Source organism: Kogia breviceps, chromosome 3, assembly GCF_026419965.1.
Source record: "Kogia breviceps isolate mKogBre1 chromosome 3, mKogBre1 haplotype 1, whole genome shotgun sequence".
Taxonomy (NCBI): Eukaryota; Metazoa; Chordata; class Mammalia; order Artiodactyla; family Physeteridae; genus Kogia; species Kogia breviceps.
This window is the reverse complement of record NC_081312.1, coordinates 138,979,221-138,995,545: the sequence shown is the minus strand read 5'-3', so window position 1 is coordinate 138,995,545 and position 16,325 is coordinate 138,979,221. Positions and strand designations below refer to the sequence as shown.

Below are 16,325 nucleotides of genomic sequence, written 5' to 3'. Positions count from 1 at the left end.
TTTTATCATGGCGTGTTGTCAGAGCTGCATGATTTTCTTAGGGCTTGAATGGATCTATAGTGAGACTTCTCACGGGCGTTGAGTACACACTCAGCTTTCACTGGCATCTCTCGGTTGCTTTATGCTTTAATCCTACCTCCTTTTTGCCGCAAGTCAGGACACTTTATTCCAACAAATGTCTGTTCTGCACGTCTCTCATTGTGTCGAGAGTAGGGCTAGAAACAACTCATTGCCGTGTTCCCCGTGGGATGGTGATTAAATCTCCGTCCACTTTGGATTCAGACCTCACTGAGGTTTTTCTGTGGGGGTGATCCTCTCGCGTGATAGTAGGAAAAGTACCTTGGCTTTATACATAATTTTGTCGTTTATAAAGCATTTTTATGTACATAATTTGCATTTTTTAAAAACATTCCCATGCAGGAAATTGTCGGCCTTGTTTCATGCTTTCGTACTTGGGAACACTGAGTCATAATAAAACAGAGAGCCAAGAGTAAGTAGAAGAAATTGGAGCCGTTTAGTTTTTGACAACCGTGCAGAGCTCCTTCAGAGTGACTGATGTGGATTTTTTGTCTTTTTGCGTAATGTGTTCCCGTGTAGTGAAACTGATGCTTTTCGCAGTGGTTGTTTTGAGACGGTAGATCGCGAAATAAATCTCTGGTGTCCCTTATTCCGTTGAACATCTGCCCTGAGCTAAGGATAGTGGTCTCCATTGTGAGATGTCAGGATAAGGAGAACAGGGGAGGAGCTGGCCAAGCAGCACGTGCCTGCTGGGAGGCTCCTTTCATGGGAGTTGGTGGCTTCCTGCTATCTGAAAAGCAGAGAGAGAAGGTCCAAGGCGTCAACAGGCTGGGACTGAACCTGGACCACACACTCCTAGTCCAGCTCCCTTTGCTTGAACCAAGACTCACCCTCTCCTCCCCTCTCCTCTCACACACATGGGCAGCAGCGTTGTGTGGTGAGGCCCCTGCCTCCAGCAAGGACACTTAGCTGTCCTGGAACTGCCCCCAGGGCCGTAATAAGGGGAAACCAGGTGTGTATAGATGCTGGCTAGAAAGGGAGGTTGCAGCATCCATGTGGTGAATTGTTTCTGGATAAAAAGCCTTCACAGCATAAATCAGAGCTACTGCCTGTTCCTCCACCCCTTCCATCAGGCCTGTGTACTTGTTGGGCCAGCCCCCCTCCTCACTTTTCTCGTAGACCTGCTGCTCTGGCCTTACCCCTGCTCTTTTCTCGGCTGCCAGAGACCTCCAGGCAACCAGATTCAGCTGTCCTGTCTCAGTGGCCCTCTTCCTGAACTGTGATTAGCATTTGACACACACAGTCCCTCCTGCTTGAGGCACTTTCCTCTGGTCCCACCCTCTCTCCAGGTTCCTCCCTCCCCTACCACTAGGCCTCCTTGGGGGTTCCTTCTTGTCCTGATTCTAGAACATTGTTCCAGGACCCAGACCTCAGGTGTCTTTCGCTCTTGTGCTCACTCCATAGCTGATCTTTCTAGCCCCAAAGATTTGAACATGACAACACTTCTGCACCCCGCATCGTATCTCGAGTTTTGCGTTTGACTCTACTCCACCTCTCGCTGAATACATCTCTGAGAAATTCATTAGCAACTTTTTTTTTTTTTTTTTTTTTTGCGGTACGCAGGCCTCTCACTGTTGTGGCCTCTCCCGTTGCGGAGCACAGGCTCTGGACGCGCAGGCCCCAGCGGCCATGGCTCACGGGCCCAGCCGCTCCGCGGCATGTGGGATCCTCCCGGACTGGGGCACGAACCCGTGTCCCCTGCATCGGCAGGCAGACTCTCAACCACTGCGCCACCAGGGAAGCCCCATTAGCAACTTTTCACCCCAGACCTGTGCCTCCAGCAGCTTCCTCCCCCTCAGTCAATGGCTTCTTCATTTTTCCAGCTGTTTGGGATAGAAATGTTCCTTCCCTGTCATACCTTTTCTGCTTCTCTTCTTGCCTTCTGCTTCCCCATGTTCTGGGCTTCTTTCCCGTGTTGCTCATTGATTCTGCACCCTCTGTCCTGCAGCCCCCCGTTCCTCAGTTTGCCCATTTCTCCTCGCTCCGCTCTGTGTCTTCTACTTCCGTCTGAGCTCCCGTGTGGTCTGTCTTGCTGCTCAGTTCTGCTCTCGGCCCCGTGTCGTGGCTCTGCCTTTCCCGGCGATTGAGTCTTTCTTTGCTTGGCTGTAGGGACCATTCATTTGCTCTTCAGAAAGTCCAGTTTTTAGCCTGGGAAGGGATGCTTTCATGCAGGGATACTTATACTGGACTACTTCCTATTCTCAGGGGATGGAAGACACTAACCATCTCACTCTCTCTGCTGTGTTGTGTAAACATCACGCATGATGTCATCAAGTGTCCCACTGACTGTTATCGCCAGCTATGCTCATGGATCTCACCGTTTCAGGAAACCCCACAGTTGTCACCAGCTGCAGGGGAAAAACTAGCCCATGGAGTGATTTACACCCCAGCAAATTTGTCAATTTATCTCTAGAGTTTATATTTGTATTTTTATTGAAGTATAGTTGATTTACGATATTTTAGTTTCAGCTGTACAGCATAGTGATTCAGTATTTTTGCAGATGATACTCCATTGTAGGTTATGGCTGTAGGTTATAGGTTATAAGATAATGGCTGTAATTCCCCGTGCTACACAGTATATCCTTGTTGGTTGTTTATTTTGTACATAATAGTTTGTATCTGTTAGTCTCATACCCCTAATTTGTCCCTCCCCCTTTGGTAATCACAAATTTGTTTTCTTTATATGTGAGTCTGATTCTGTTTTGCATATACATTCATTTGTATTATTTTTTAGATTCCATGTATAAGTGATACCATACAGTTTGATTTCTTCAAATTGGAGAGTTGGTTGGTTAAATATGCCTATTAAAAAGAGTGGGGTAGAGCATTTTACAGGCATGCCTTGTTTCATTGCACTTTGCTTTACTGTGCTTTGCAGCAACTGTGTTTGTTTGTTTTTTGTTTTTTAACAAATTGAAGGTTTGTGGCAACCCTGACTCAGACTAGTCTATCAGTATCGCCATCTTTCCAACAGCATTTGCTCACGTGATGTCTCTGTGACCTGTTTTGGTAGTCCTTGCAATATTTGAAACTTTTTCATTATTATATTTGTGATGTTGCTATTGTAAGTGTTTTGGGGAGCCCTGAACCACACCCGTACACTAGACAGGGAACTTAACTGACAAATATGTGTTCTGACTTCTCCACTGACCAGCCGTTCCCACATCTCTCTCCCTCTCCTCGGGCCTCTCTATTCCCTGAGAAACAACAATATTGAAATTAGGCCAATTAATAACCCAGCAGTGGCCTCTTAAGTGGTCAAGTAAGTGGAAGAGTCACATGTCTCTAACTTTAAGTCAAAGCTAGAAATGATTTAGTTAGTGAGGAAGGCACGTTGAAAGCCAAGACAGGTTGAAAGCTAGACCTCTTGCCCCCAACAGTCAAGGTGTGAATGCAGAGGGAAAGTTCTTGAAGGAAATCAAAAGTGCTATAGAGAAATCCTTTGTGAAAGGAAGAGTCAATCAATACGGCACAAGACGTTGCTGTCTTAAGTAATGGCCACAGCCATCCCCACTTTTTTTTTTTTTTTTTTTTTTTTTGCGGTATGCGGGCCTCTCACTGTTGTGGCCTCTCCCAGTTGCGTAGCACAGGCTCCGGACGCACAGGCTCAGCGGCCATGGCTCACGGGCCTAGCTGCTCCGCGGCATGTGGGATCTTCCTGGACCAGGGCACGAACCCGTGTCTCCTGCATCGGCAGGCGGACTCTCAACCACTGCGCCACCAGGGAAACCCGAGCCATCCCCACTTTTAACCACTACTACCCTGGTCAGTCAGCATGGCCCTCCACCAGCAAAACCGTTACGACTTGCTGATCGCTCAGAGGATGGTTAGCATTTTTTAGCAATAAAGTATATTCTGATAGTGTATATGTATTTGGTTTTTTTAGACATCATGGTATTGCACACTTAATAGACCATAGTATGGTGTAAACATGACTTTTATATGCACCGGGAAACCAAAAAATTCGTGCGACTCACTCCATTTCGATATGCACTTTATCGTGGTGTTCTGGAACCAAACCCACGACATCTCCGAGGGATGCCTACGTATGTGGCTTTACAAGACCTCAATATTGTAGATGGAAAATCATCAGATATTTTGAACAACTCAATCTAGTCACTGCCCAGGCTGTAGTAAATTAATTCTGTTTAGGGCAGATTGTCAGTGAATACTGCTATTGTTTGTTGAGAAGTGTATCTTGACATTTCTCAAGTAAGAAATATTTTCATGTTGTCATAGGCCAAATTTATGCAGAACCTAAGCAGAGGTCAGAATGACTTTACAGTTGGACATTGTAAATGGTTGCTGTGAGAGAATGTGTACACACCTTGCCCATGGATACCACAGCATCTGTTGAAAACTGTCCTCTGTATCCAAGTGACCATAGTCGCTGGATGTTAGGAAGCCAGTGGTTAGTGAAGCTTGCTGAGAAGCAACCCCTTAGAGGCTCCCACCCTTGGTCAGCCTGCTGCCCTCTCTGCCTGTGGCCACCTCATTGCTTCTTAGCACTTGCATTCCCAGAGGGAGCTGTGGTCCAGGTTTACCACGTGTAGACTCTAATAAAAGACGAGAAAGGAGGGCTTCCCTGGTGGCGCAGTGGTTGAGAGTCCGCCTGCCAATGCAGGGGATACGGGTTCGTGCCCCTGTCCGGGAAGATCCCACATGCCACGGAGCGGCTGGGCCCGTGAGCCATGGCCGCTGAGCCTGTGCGTCCGGAGCCTGTGCTCCGCAACGGGAGAGGCCACAGCAGTGAGAGGCCCGCGCACTGCAAAAAAAAAAAAAAAAAAAAAAAAAGATTAAAAAAAAAAAAGACGAGAAAGGAGTGTGAGATTGAAACTCCTGGCCGATTTGTTATCTATGTAGCTCTAGGATTCTAATAGCTACTCACTGTGAAATGCCTTATTTTGGTTGCCAGGATGACAGTGACCTGGGTAAGTCTGTTGGCTTCTCAGGTGCAGGGAAGATGCCTCCCTCTTGTGTCCAAGGCGTGCATTGATAGAGGCTGGCCTGAGTTGGGGGGTAAGTTTCTGGCCAAGGAATGTAGCAGGTAGTTGAAATCACCCAGAAGCCACCAACTCAGAAAATGCATTAAATGACTGGACTTAAAATTTAAAAAGAAGGCTTTCACGAAATAATTCAAACCTAGCCTAAGCACCTATCTATTTTTAAAGCCATTGAATTGGATAAGAAGCAAAATATCCCAGGCATTTGTCTGAATGAAAGAACAACTAAATTGGCATTTTCTTCACTTTGAGACCTCTGAAGAGTCTGAAGCTGCCTGGCACACCAGGTGTTTAAGATAAGCCACTCTGGCCTCATTAGTGATGGCTGTGCCTTGGCCTGGCATTGAGGTCCCCTCAGGATTCAGTTCTTCTGTGAATTATGAAGGGCAGGTAGCAGCCTATGGCTGTTTGATTGCAGGGAAATGGAAGCAGAGTGGCCAGTTGGCTGTCTCCTGGTGATGGGGCTGGGCCTCCAAGCCAGGTCTTCTGGTACAAGATGTGGTGGAGTTTGGCCGTGAGAAGCACCCCAGAGGTGCCTCTTCCCTGTGCCTAGGAGCTGCTGGGGAGGGAGCCCCGCAACTGAGGGTGCTGGCAGGCATCGTCAGGAGACAGCAGTGGGCGCCCAGGACACTTTGCCTCTCACCTGGAGGGCACTCACCTGGGAAATTCCACTCTCCCTGGGGAAACCCCAAGTAGGGAGCAGCCTTGAGGAAGGAGCCTTGGTGAACTCCTGTGGTTCCCTCCTTCCAAGGGGCTCTCCTTGCCACCCTGTGATAATGGTAACTCCACGACTGCTGCTGTCCTATTCTCAAATTTTCAAAAGTTATTTTTTAATTTGTGTTTTTATCCGGAGCCTTCTCTTTAATTGCCATTTTATTTTCTTTCGATTTTTAAAGCAGATTCAGAGTCTAACGTTTTTTTCTCCTGCACAAACATCATGGTTTGTTCGTCTGTGTTCCCCAGACATTCTAAGTGAGAGTCCTCAAGTCATCTGGAAAAATGGTGGCCCTGTCCTTAAAGATTTGTGTCCGCCACTGCAACGTGGTGAAGACCATGCAGTTTGAACCATCGACGGCGGTGTACGATGCATGTCGAGTCATTCGGGAACGGGTACCTGAGGCACAAACTGGCCAAGGTAGGTCATTGGTTATTTACTGGCTGCTTGCAATGTGTTTGTATGTTTTTCCCTTAGTAGCTAAGGAAACGGAGGCTCTGAGTGGTACACAGGTGTGTATGTTTCAAATGAAATGTCTTCTTATCCTGGACATTACTTGCCTCCTGTGTGAGACTTGTCATGACAATGATCACAACTGCCAGCGAGCCATCATCATTGTCATGACCCTTCCATACATCAGCATTGCGCTCTGTTTACCAGTCACTGTTTGTTATAAAGCCCTATAGAGTACAGATGAAGCTGCTCTAACAGTTACCGCTTTTGTGTATCCTGAGCACTGTTTCGCATGCCTGAAAACTTTCCACTGCTAGCAGCCTGAAGAAGACTGGAACGGCCACCAGGACCCAGGGCAAGCCTTAAATTTCAAGTACTTTGCAGGGGCTTTATCATCTTTGTCTTAAACCTTAAAAGAAAATACTTCTGATACGTGTTTTGTTTAATGTTTGGTTGAACCACTGACCACTGTTAATCTGAGTTTAAACAAGAGTCATTCATACAATTTTATTTTCCATTTCCCTTTGTCTTCTCTCTACATTTCCTTCTTTTATTTAGTATTTAATGCTTGAGAAATTGGGGTTACTCCTAAATTAATAAGCCTTTAATGTGAAAATGGAATAAAACTTTCCTTAAAAATTGGAATCTAGATTACCCCAAAATCAAAATAAAGGTTGCCCACTTCCCAACCTTACTCAAGATCTGGTTGTCCAGTCATATCTGGTGTTTTTACTTTTCTGTTACTATTTATTCCCAGATTTTTAAAACTTTATTTGGGTTGGATTGCTGTAAAACTCCGGTGACGATACAAACCTTTATAGATCTTGGCATTGTTTTTCTAAGAAACAACAGGAGCTCTGGCCCTCATCTTGGTCTCTGAGGTTTCCTTGAATCACATTTAGGAAGAAAGAGGTCTTGAGCCAGGAAATGATACTGCTTTCTTCCTTTCTCTACCCGCTTATACTTCCTGGGTCGGATTAAAGGATTTCTGTGAAGAACACAGGCTTTAACTCTCCAGCTTTACTCATAATTTGGTGGCATGGGGAGCGACGACTTCATCTCACACGGAACTCTTCCTTTTATTTTGTAATGCTGTGTGGGAGTGATGGAGGGATTATTCCAAGCGTCAAGGCTCCATCAGCCCCTCTTTGCTTAAGTGGCCTTGGCTTGAGTGATTACGTGCATAGTTTCTCCACAGCTGTCTTACCATTTTTCCTGGGTTCTTGGCCTGGCTTTTATAGCATGTGATAGGAAACAAAGCTCAATTCAGTTAGAAGGAAATTTGGACCACTTTGTTCTCGGTGTTTCCCTAAATTTTAGACACGACTGCTGCCCACTTGTTTTAAGAAACATGACCCTTGTATTATGTGGGTGTTGGTTTTGCAGTTCAGCTCTCATTCCTCCCCATCTGCTTTAGCCCCAGTGGCTGCCCATGTTGTCAGAATGAAGTATTTCTCTAGTGAAGGAGAACCCCTTGCCAAGTCAGCAGACTCAAGAGCCTGCAAGTCAGTGATGGCGTGTCATCATCACTTTGTTTTTTTTATTTTTCTTTCTATTTTTCCTCCAGCTTCTGACTATGGGCTGTTTCTCTCGGATGAAGACCCCAGGAAAGGAATTTGGCTGGAAGCAGGCAGAACACTGGATTACTACATGTTGCGAAATGGGGTATATGCTGTTGATCTTTTTTTTATTTTTTTCATCACTTTGTCCCTAGGCCTTCCATAGAAGCTAACATGATTATGCTTCAAAGAAAAAGAGAGACTCAACAACCTATTTTGATTCAAGGGCACTTTATTAATAGTTTTGATGTAATATACTTCGTAAAGGCTGTCCAGGTTAGTGATAGAAAATATCAGCAGTCCAAATTCTTGAAACTCCACAAAGTAATTAAAGCAGCATGAGGTAATGATTTTAAGCTGTTTCTACATGCCATTGTTGGACTTGGTAGTTATGAAACATAGCATCTTCCTGTAAGTATGTAGGAAGTACCCTGGTGACTGGTGATAGAAAGTAAGCATAGAGAGAGAACAAAAATATAATCCTAAAGGTACCCAGAAATTAAATATTAATCAGTGTTTTGCTTTTATAAAGAAGTTCACATTAGATATGAGTTTAATAACTATCAGTAACAGTAACAAAAAATTGTGTTATGGAAGTAGGAAAAAAATAATGAGTAAAAAAGTGTTAACAGGGAACTATATTCAGTATCTTGTAACAACCTATAATGGAAAATAATCTAAAAAAAAAATATATATATATATATATATATATATATATATAAAACACTGAATCACTTTGCTGTACACCTGAAACTAACACAATATTAGCTTAACCCCTGAAATATATTGGGTTTTGGTTTACGGAATAGACGCATTGGATTGGTCAGTACTCCATAAGCAAGAGCAAAGTATGAGCTGCCATTAATTTTCCCTTCCATAGCTCTCTTTTTAAGAAGTGTAGTAAAAGGAGAGTCTCTTATTTAGACATAACTCTCAAATTTATTACGCCTGTTTGGTCTTGCCATTATTGGCAGAAAACCACTTTTACTGTGATACACCACTACTGTGAAGAATTATGGGGGCATTACTTATGTCCTTCATGACATATATATTAAAAATTGCTTATAACTATGTAAGAGGTCATTAAAGAAGCACACTACAAACTTTTTAAAAAACAAGTAGGAATTTTCCTCTGCTAATTCTCATTACAGCAGACCGTTCCCAGCCTTTCAGGAGGACACATGCTACTTTCACTTTACAGAGGTTAGTTTTCAGTAACTATGAACTCTAAGTAGGACTTTTTGAGGTGCAATTTTACTATCAGATTTTAAAGGAATCTTTAGGAAAGCAGGTTATAACACTGGAGATTCTGTATTAGTGGCAAAAATCTCATGAAAACTTAGAAGGAGGAAATCAGAAGGTGCTCCGGAAAAGTCAGTTTTTAAAGAAAAGTGTCCAAGTTTATTACCTCATTTCCCACGCAGTGTGAGATGTTTGTATGATTTTGCCGTAGGATATTTTGGAATATAAAAAAAAACAGAGACCTCAGAAAATTCGGATGCTGGATGGATCTGTGAAAACAGTGATGGTGGATGACTCCAAGACTGTCGGGGAGCTCCTGGTTACTATTTGCAGCAGGATAGGTAAGTGTGTACACATGCAGAGATTCTGCATTTTGTTTTGTTTTTAATAATATGCCTCCTCTTTTTTCCACCCCCTTTGGGTATCTAGGCAATTTTGAATATACTGTAACACATTGACTTTGGCCCAGTCCCAAGAGAGTGTGTTCGTTTTCCTGATTTGCAAACACCCACCAACTGGTATTGTCAACCCTTGAACTTCTCACTGAGTCACAGTGAGAGCTTTCATTTCAACACTAATAGGGGTTTTCAATTGAAAGTAATGTTTCAGGATCATATAATTCAGTCTCCTGCCCATGGCTGTGATTCTGTGTAAGCATCCCTGATACCCAGGATCTCTCCTGAAGACGTGTGGGGACAGCCTGTACAATTCTTAGGCATCTGTTTTTCCTCCTAGCTTCTGTTGGTCTCCTCAGAGCAAGTCTTGTCTCCTTTCTATATGAAGCCTCTTGAGTATCTTCAGAAAGTGGCCTTGCCTGTCTTAGTTTCCTCATCCTGCAAAGGAAGCCCAGCTCCTTCAGACACTGCTTGCTTGACATTGTCTTGCCTTCCTCTGTATGATCTCTCCTCTGTTCTTATTACTCAAAATTTAGTCAGGAGACTTGAACGTGACATTTGAGTGTGACTTAACTAGCTGAAGATCCTCCTTTGTGGCCAGTTACTTGATGTGTGCTCCCTGGGTGACCCCGATCTTCATCTTGGCAAGGCTTCTTTCCTATCTTTTGCCCCCAGGGACTCCTTGAAGTATTATAGGCCCCAGGATGAAAGGAGTTGATAGCAATGTAATCACTGACCATTATAACCTAATTGATAATTTTAGGAATTACAAACTATGAAGAATACTCTTTAATCCAAGAAACAATTGAAGAAAAGAAAGAAGAAGGAACGGGAACATTAAAAAAAGACAGGACGCTGTTACGAGACGAGAGGAAGATGGAGAAGTTGAAGGCCAAGCTTCACACAGATGATGACCGTGAGTGTCTGAAGAGGAGGTGTGATGCAGGCACATGGTCAGCCAAGCTTCACTCCTCTCCCATCATCTGTATGACCCAGGGCAGGAGTGTGTGGTTGTGCCTTTGTTTTATTTCATCTGCAAACATGTTGGCCTGTGTCACTAAAAGATAGAGACCCTTAAGGGGAAAAAAAAAAAGGGATGATAATACCATTTCACATCTCAAAAGTAATCTCTTAAGGTGAAATACACACACTGTGTTCACATCTCCTCCATTGCTGTCTAAAGAATTTTTTTTGTAACAGTTTGTTTGAACGAGGGTCCAAATAAAATTAGATGATAGGTTGTTTAACTCTTTTAGTCTCAAGAGTTTCCCTCCATCTCTTTTATTTTTATAATTTTTGAGGGGAAGAAACCAGATTGTTACTTGTATAGAATTTCCTACATCCTGGATTTTGTTAGATGACCTGTGGTGTCATTTAACATGTTCATCTGTCCCTTTTAAGTCTGATCAGATGTGTGTGTGTGTGTGTGTGTGTGTGTGTGTGTGTGTGTGTGTGTGCGTGTGTGCGTATGTGTGTTTAAAAATAAAGACTCCTATGTGGTGTTGTGTACTTCCATTAGGAAGTTGAATTTGGTTGTTTCCTTTTTTGTGGTGTTAACAGCCATTGATGATCATTACTTAGATCCATTATTTCCCTAGGGGTTATGAAATAGTAATCTAATTCTATCGTAGGAAGGTCCTTTTCTATGGCTACAGAGCTAATAATATACAGAAAAGCCAGTATATATACCCCATGTGTCCCCCAGACCTGTGCTTTGTGCACCTGGCTGCCTGACGCCACCCCACCCCCAAGGATCTTACTTCATGCACATTTCACTCAGACCTTCCCAGCCTCTTTCCTTCATTGTTCTTTCTCTCAGTGCTGCATTGGGAAGATGTCATCCTTGTCATTATGTTTATTGATCTTCCGTGGGGCTTTCCTTTCCTCTGACCCTTTCTCCATTCTCTCTTTCTCTCTCACCTCATTTGATTTACAGTTGTATACGTCTTTCCAAATGAGACCTTAGTAGACAAATCCTGAGGATTTTTATACTGTGAGTGATGCTCTTCCAGGTACTGTGGGCAATGAGGTCCATCCAACACATTCCCTGTGCCAAAGCTGAGGCTTGTAATAAATACTTGCTCACAATGTGTGTGTTAGGCCCGGGGAGGAGTGTAGGAATGAGAGTTGTGGGAAGTGCAGAGGAATGATCCATCCTTTGCACCTAGGTATCAGGAGAGTGTTTTCTAAATGAGTGAGATTCCAGGTGTGTCATGGGCAAGGTTCTACCCTCCCCAACCAACCCCTTAGTGGCCTGTCCTCTCCTTGCCCCAGGTACCTTCATTTTCCTCCTCTTTTCTACTTAAGGTCAGAGGTAGTAACTCATTATGCTTAGCGTTTATAAATTATTTCACCTGATCAGACTAAAGACCAGCCTTGACTTAAAAGGAAATGCAAACTTGACTGTCTTGGCATAAAGCACTGTTTTCCTTATCCCCCCACCCACCACCCCAAGGAAGGCACATGGATTCATTCTGGGGCTTTACTAAGTGAGGAATCGCTGCGGATTTCTCCCTCATTTGCTTTTTCATGTGTCATATGGTACATGTGCAGTTACTTTGCAAAGTTAAAAAGCTCAGGTCTAATCTAAGAAGCAACTGTAACTGAACATCAGCATCCTAGAAATCCACGTCTGCATCACACTGCTGTTTTGGTTAATCCCCTTGAACTAAGAGGAAGAATCGACACAGTTCTTTCATATGTCGTCTTGCGTTGCAGTAAATTGGCTGGATCACAGCCGAACGTTCAGAGAACAAGGAGTAGATGAAAATGAAACGTTGCTGCTTAGACGGAAGTTCTTTTACTCTGATCAGAATGTGGACTCCAGAGACCCCGTGCAGCTGAACTTGCTCTATGTTCAGGTACAGTATTGAATGCTCAGACGCTGAGGTTGGTGAGCTTTCCAGAAGCTCTGGCTGTGGCTCGTGATGGGCAGGAGCTGGGCTCCGGCTCTCACCGTGTCTGTGACATGCACTCTCCAGTCGGGTTGGGTTGTGGTACAGGTTGGTGTCCACTGTGAGCTGGCCATCCAGAGGTGGACCTTTGTTGGCCTTCCAGGTGGGGTCCTCGTGGCCACTACTGTCTCTCTCTGCTTGGCTTCACAGCACTTACCTGGCTCATCACTTCACACGCACTACAGCTTTCTTAGCTCTCATCTAGAATACAAGGATGGTTATTGGTCAGAAAATCAGTACTTCTTATTAACTGAAAGATACTACTCTCTCAGTAACCTTTTATGTTTTTACCATTAACTAAATTGTTTAAACTCAGACGAGTCATTCAAATTATCTGAGTTGCAGTTACCCAGTATGTATGATGTGGGCTTTGCACTAGACAGTCCCAAAGATTTCTTTTGGCTCAAGGAAAATCTCTTCCTCTCTCTCGCTCTCTCTCGCTCTCTCTCGCTCTCTGTCTCTCTCACTCCCTTCATTCTTCCTTTCCCTTTCCTCTCCTTTTATTTATCTGCCTATCAGCTTATAGAAATAATGTGGGGGGTCAGCAAAATTCAGCCATAGCGTCACCTGTGTTTATAAATAAAGTTTTATTGAAACCACATCTCATTCATTTATGTATTGCACGTTGGTAAATCCCCTTCTGTATCACATAATTGTCTATGTGTTGTCCATGGCAGCTCTCATGTTCCAACAGCAGAGTTCAGTAGTTGTGACAGACACCACATGGCCCAGAGGTGTAAATTATTCACTCTCTGGCCTTTTACAGGAAAAGTTTGCTGACCCCTGAGTTAGTGGATGGAAGGAGGGCTGGGAGGAGATAGGCTGGGGGGCCAGAAGGGAGGGAGATATCAGGGCAATAAGAAAATGGTTGTTGGTTTAAGGCTCAGGGCCATAGGTTAGAGTGTCCATCTGAGAGTGCTCTACGGGTCATTTAACTGGAGAAAGGAAAGACAAAGAAAAGGAATAAATAGCAACAGCAGTGAGGGGTCAGGAAATGGGAACAGGACTTCAGGTGCAGTGGGTTCCTGATTCCAGGACTGTGCATTTGCTGATCATTTCCCCCAAATGTCTGCAGTATTGAGTTCTTGTCTGTTCTCTCTATATATTTTGGGATGGGGATTGGGTTGATTTTACTTCTAGATAATTTTTCTGTTAGCTTTATCATTTAGGGTCATGAAAAATATATTGCATTTCTGGTTCCCCCTCTATGAATCTGGTCATTATACAAGGATTTCCCTTCGCCTCTGTATTTTTCATGATCACTTCGACCTCCCTAGATTACACTCAAGCTTCAGTTTTAATATACTGGGCATTGCTGATGCCTTCCATCTATAGGCAATTTGGGGCAAGGACTTGTTTTCCCTTTGCCTTAATTCATTTTTTGTTTGTTTGTTTAAATAAATAAATTTATTTATTTATTTTTGGCTGCATTGGGTCTTCATTGCTGTGCACAGACTTTCTGTAGTTGCGGCGAGTGGGGGCTACTCTTCGTTGTGGTGTGCGGACCACTCATTGCAGTGATTTCTCTTGTTGTGGAGCACTGGCTCTAGGTACGCGGGCTCCAGTAGTTGTGGCTCACAGGATCAGTTACTCTGCAGTATGTGGGATCTTCTTGGACCAGGGATTGAACCTGTGTCCCCTGCACTGGCAGACGGATTCTTAACCATTGCGCCATCAAGGAAGTCCCTGCCTTAATTCTGCTGTGCTATGGTCACCCAGTGTCTTGAATGCCTCACTCTGGCTTGGCTGGCATGTTTCCCCTTGTTCCACAGAGAGGGTATGCTGGGATGCGGGAACATGGCAATGGAGAGAATGTGCTGTTCCTTCTAAGCTCTTGATGCTTTTTGCTTCCTCTTGTGTTTCAGGCTCGGGATGATATCCTGAATGGCTCCCACCCTGTCTCCTTCGAGAAAGCTTGTGAGTTTGGTGGATTTCAAGCCCAGATTCAGTTTGGACCTCATGTGGAGCATAAACACAAGCCTGGATTCTTAGAGTAAGTGACCTTTTGTTTTTCTTTTTTGCCTTCTTTTCTCTTCACTGTTTATTTTTGAGCTAGCTATGCAATGTGTGTACACCCTGGTTTCAGCAAATTGTGAGATTGTTAGCTTTTACTTGATTCAATAAATGATGAAATTTGTAAGCCTCAGGGAAAGCAAGGGGCCTGGAAATTCAGGGTTGGGATGGCTGAAGAGGACTTGCTCCACGTTCGGGCAGGATGTGGTTTCCTCTGGACCAGAGGTTCTGTGGCATCCCTCCAAGGTGTTGTCCAGGGTATTTCTGGACTTGAGAAACTCACTTCCCCCATCTTCTGAAACCTCTGCTCCTTAGAACATTCCAATGGGAATGGGACCAAATTTTGTCATGTTTAATATCTTTTTAAGCCTCCAATATTACAACAGTATAAAAGAGAGAGCTTCACTTTATTTACTATAATCTTATGAAATCTCCATTGCTCTGCAAGTGTGATGCATACATTAAATACTGGCTCTACTCTTCCATCTGGTCTTTGGTTCTCTTTTATAAAATGATGGGGGTAATTTTTGTGGCTCAATACTTACAGGTTCAAGAGAAAGCGAACCCTCCAGATTCATCATGGCTCCTGCGAACGTGGGCCCTAGGGTTGGTTTTCCTAGAAATGCCCAGCAGACAAGCCCAGCCATACGGAGGCTGCTGTGTGTCAGAGTTCCTTTTCCCCCTCTGTTTGGTCTGGGCTTTCCAAGGATTTTGTCTATATAACATTTCTTTCCTTTATCTGTTTTTCCCCACCTTTTCTTTCTCTCTTCTGCTTCTTCTTAGATCAGATGAAACATTGGGCTGAGCCAAAAAAAAAAAAATTCACTGCAGAAAGTCTTAACCTGGTCAATATCATGCTCTCACCTAGAGTGCAGCTTGTAGTGGGGACCTGACAGGAATGCCGACTGGGGTGGGTGGGCGGGCATCAGCTTTTCTGTAGGATATGCCAATGTGAGATGCCTAGAGTAGGTCATCTGTTGTATTGTGTCTGAGCGTGTTGAGAGGAGAGAATACTATAAATGCTTATTTGGCCCTTGACCTCACTTTCACTTTGGTGGAAAGTAGTTGGGACCGGCATGTACCCTAAGGTAAAAAGGAAATCTGACTTCTCTCCAAGTGGCAGAGAATGCCTGGGCCGCACGCTGTTGGGTCTAAACTGAGTTGTTACTAAAAAAAAACTCTCCCCTTATGTTAATGAGTCCTGGGGAGCCTTTCTAAAGTGATGCCTTAGATGCTTTCTAAAGTGGTGCTCCTCTTAATTAAAACAGCAAGGTCACATTTCCCTGATTTGTATGTTAGATAGTCTGAGACTGTTCAGCAATAATATCCCTGGGCTGTCCCCGGTTACTGTGGCTGGGCTGCGTCTGCCAGCCTTTGTTTTTCCCCATCTAGCTTTCATACATACTTTGAACAATTCAGTTGGGGGAAAAAAAAAAAAAGAAGGTTGGACTTTGCCACAGAGCCTGGTTGAAGATAAAGCCAGCCAGAGATTTTAGTCACATATCTTAAGGGTGAGGTGCATGGAAGTATGTTTAATGGCTCTATTTCTTTTAATTTTTTGAAAACTTGTTCAGCACTTGTGCTCAAAGTCAGCATACTATGGACCTTTTTTAAAAAAAAACTTTATTAATAATTAATTGTCAATTAATAATTGACAACTACAATTAATATATTTTTAAAGTATACAGCTTGATGATTTGATATACATATACATATAGAACGATTACCAAGATCAAAATAACACATCCATCACCCTACATAGTTAATGTGTGTGTGTGTGTGTGTGTGTGTGTGTGTGTCAGAATGCTCAACTATTTGGCAACTTTTAAGTACACGATACCATATTATTAACTATAGTTACCGTGCTGTATATTAGATTCTTATTCTTCTTATAATTGAAACATTTGTACTCT

General features: G+C 43.6%; 1 protein-coding gene across 7 annotated transcripts in view; it reads left to right on the top strand.

The window, feature by feature from the left end:
* TLN2 (talin 2) overlaps nucleotides 1-16,325 on the top strand; it is a 463,505-nt gene that overhangs the window by 245,771 nt on the left and 201,409 nt on the right. For all 7 annotated transcript variants that reach the window (XM_067029739.1, XM_059058563.2, XM_067029737.1 and 4 more), the window contains 6 exons: nucleotides 6,045-6,216; nucleotides 7,817-7,914; nucleotides 9,262-9,391; nucleotides 10,209-10,361; nucleotides 12,164-12,306; nucleotides 14,265-14,392. In XM_067029739.1, coding sequence (XP_066885840.1) covers nucleotides 6,081-6,216; nucleotides 7,817-7,914; nucleotides 9,262-9,391; nucleotides 10,209-10,361; nucleotides 12,164-12,306; nucleotides 14,265-14,392 — 788 coding nt within the window. In that variant the 5' untranslated portion in view covers nucleotides 6,045-6,080. The remainder of the gene's footprint in view (nucleotides 1-6,044; nucleotides 6,217-7,816; nucleotides 7,915-9,261; nucleotides 9,392-10,208; nucleotides 10,362-12,163; nucleotides 12,307-14,264; nucleotides 14,393-16,325) is intronic.